Source organism: Besnoitia besnoiti (genome assembly GCF_002563875.1).
Source record: "Besnoitia besnoiti strain Bb-Ger1 chromosome Unknown contig00218, whole genome shotgun sequence".
In the NCBI taxonomy this organism is placed as follows: Eukaryota; Apicomplexa; class Conoidasida; order Eucoccidiorida; family Sarcocystidae; genus Besnoitia; species Besnoitia besnoiti.
Window position 1 is genome coordinate 1 of NW_021704075.1, and position 2,984 is coordinate 2,984.

Here is a 2,984-nt window from a genome sequence, read left to right on the forward strand (position 1 = left end):
TGTATTTCTATTCTAGGTTCCTTAGTATGGGCACATCATATGATGACAGTCGGTCTAGAGGTAGATACCAGAGCTTATTTCTCTGCTATGACTATTATGATTGCAATTCCTACCGGTACTAAGATTTTCAACTGGTTAGGTACCTATATGGCTAGCCATACAACTACAAGAACTGTAGATCTATGGGCTGCTCTTAGTTTTATCCTATTGTTTACTCTAGGTGGTACTACAGGTGTAGTTATGGGTAACGCTGGTATGGATATTGCCCTACATGATACATACTATATTGTAGCTCATTTCCATTTCGTATTATCTCTTGGTGCAGTACTAGCTACTATATGTGGCTTTATCTTCTATAGCAGAGATATGTTCGGAGATACTGTAAATCTATTCCATGTAAATACCGGTGCTTCTCCATATTTAAGCATCTGGTTTGTAGTCTTCTTAGGTAGTATCTTATTAATTTTCATCCCTATGCATATACTTGGTTTCAACGTTATGCCAAGAAGGATACCAGATTACCCTGATTATCTTTGTTATATTAATACATGGTGTTCAATTGGTTCTATATCCACAATAGTTATCATCTTAACTATGCTCTGCTAATGCACTTAACATGATGGTCATGAAAAGCACAAGAGAACTTGGATCCGGTAAACAAAGACCTTCAAGATCTAAACCAGTAGTCCAACTCGTAGTATATACTCCCAGAAAAAGCTGATAAATAATCCTGTCTCAGAGATGATAACTCCAAGTACGATGCTACTGATTAGACTAGCATCTGAGTAGTAGTTTTCTCTCGCTGTTAAGATGAGTGAGAACAAGAATCCATATATTACGCCTAGAACATAACCGATGTGGAATAATCTTAATGTAGTAGGATATTGAAATCCAACACTTTTAGCTGTCTTAAGCAGTCCAGTGGGGGGGTGGTGGTGTACTGCAATCATAAAGAACTTGGTTGTCTGTATCTCATAACCGGAGTCATCTTCAGTATTCTAGGAACTATAATGTCTTTGTTTATTCGATTTGAGTGAACACATAAGATCATCGAATTTAACGGTATGCTCCTGAAAGTAACGGTACAAGCTGTAAACAAAGGACTCCTTAACTTAAACTGAGGAGTCAAGTAGGTACAAACCGTACAAGGATTAATTATGTCCATCTGTGCATCTAAGTTGAGACTATCGGTTATATATTTTAGACGCTAACTTCCCGGCTAAACTTTGACTTATTAAACCAGCCTGGGATCATAAAAGTACTATGTATGGTAAGATTGAGCGTGGACTATCGAATGAAACAATGTGCTCCAACGCTAGTCTAAGTCTCTAACATACCTTTTACCTACAACTGTACGGAACGTAACAAACCTCCAGGCAAAGAACTTGGTATTCTGTTCTAATTCCCCGTGGTAAACACAGTCAACGAATGGCGGAAGGAGCATTCATATGTTATGCAGTGTCTTAGGAGAGATACTCTAGATTTAGCATTCATCTACAGCTACGGTAACTGTTGTGTTTAAATAGCGGTTAACCTTTCCTTTTCCTTACGTACTCAGGGCATGCAATACCAATCAGATAACAACTGAAGCTAGACTCCATGTTACACTTACTAAAATGGGATTCCTAGGTTGATATAAACTACCTTTTTCTGGGGAGTATATACTACGAGTTGGACTACTGGTTTAGATCTTGAAGGTCTTTGTTTACCGGATCCAAGTTCTCTTGTGCTTTTCATGACCATCATGTTAAGTGCATTAAGTATAGTGGTATCCAGCGTATATTTGAAAAACCAACATTTGTATACAAGCTGTACGAATATCATGACATTCACTTTGGTAGTCGCCTTCTTAATGTTAGTCTGTACGGAATACACGGATCGGATTCTTGTTGGCCTGGCACCTGTTTAGTAACTGGGATGAACGCTTTTTACGCCTGGTATGCATGGATAATACTCGACTCTTCTATAGTTTAACCGCTACTGCTGGGACTGTATATTATGTACTTACGGTAGTACTATCAAGCCTCTTCTTCCAAATAGATTTCATGGAAAACCTAAAATTCGCATGTTTGATTGACATTTAGCCGCTAATATACAATCATCCAAGATATATTTATCTATCGCAGGTTCGGTCTAATGTCCCGTTATACTATATAGATCACATGGCTTCTGGTACTTTGAGATCATGCTAACGGCGAGAAGGGAAGTGTGTTTCAAAGAAAAGGGATGTTTAGCCGGGAAGTTAGCGTCTAAAATATATAACCGATAGTCTCAACTTAGATGCACAGATGGACATAATTAATCCTTGTACGGTTTGTACCTACTTGACTCCTCAGTTTAAGTTAAGGAGTCCTTTGTTTACAGCTTGTACCGTTACTTTCAGGAGCATACCGTTAAATTCGATGATCTTATGTGTTCACTCAAATCGAATAAACAAAGACATTATAGTTCCTAGAATACTGAAGATGACTCCGGTTATGAGATACAGACAACCAAGTTCTTTATGATTGCAGTACACCACCACCCCACTGGACTGCTTAAGACAGCTAAAAAGTGTTGGATTTCAATATCACGGTAATCATGTTTGCTTGGAAGCTGTAGTCATTATAACTATTGATTTAGTATAAGCATAGAACCAATCCGGTAGTAAGATATACGATAGTAGCTAATCTACCATATAAGATATAAGTCGCTTGTGGAATAGCACTACCAATAATAATCAAGAAGATCATACTGTATACCCAAATAATTACCCATCCACTGACTACATTTCGAGTCATAAAATGTTGTCGTATCAACATTCGAGTATTCAAAGCTCGAATTTCAGATAAAAGAGCTAAGTTAATGAGAGAGGACATAAATACTAAACAACCACCGGTTTTGGATGGGATTACTTTTAACACCGCATAATATGCTAAAAAGTACCATTCAGGTACGATATGAAGCGGAGTTACAAACCGGTTCACTGGTATGGAGTTATCTGG

General features: G+C 37.9%; 2 protein-coding genes across 2 annotated transcripts; one reads left to right on the forward strand and one right to left on the reverse strand.

The window, feature by feature from the left end:
* Window positions 1-674: 674 nt before the first annotated feature.
* On the reverse strand, window positions 675-950 carry BESB_042430 (uncharacterized protein; the record flags this gene model as incomplete). Its single annotated transcript, XM_029362724.1, has 1 exon — window positions 675-950. The coding sequence occupies one exon, from the start codon at window positions 948-950 to the stop codon at window positions 675-677; it is 276 nt and encodes a 91-aa protein (XP_029214633.1).
* A 317-nt stretch (window positions 951-1,267) lies between these two features.
* On the forward strand, window positions 1,268-1,974 carry BESB_042440 (uncharacterized protein; the record flags this gene model as incomplete). The annotated part of the gene is made up of 2 exons (XM_029362725.1): window positions 1,268-1,270; window positions 1,753-1,974. The coding sequence occupies 2 exons, from the start codon at window positions 1,268-1,270 to the stop codon at window positions 1,972-1,974; spliced, it is 225 nt and encodes a 74-aa protein (XP_029214634.1).
* Between the last annotated feature and the right edge of the window lie 1,010 nt (window positions 1,975-2,984).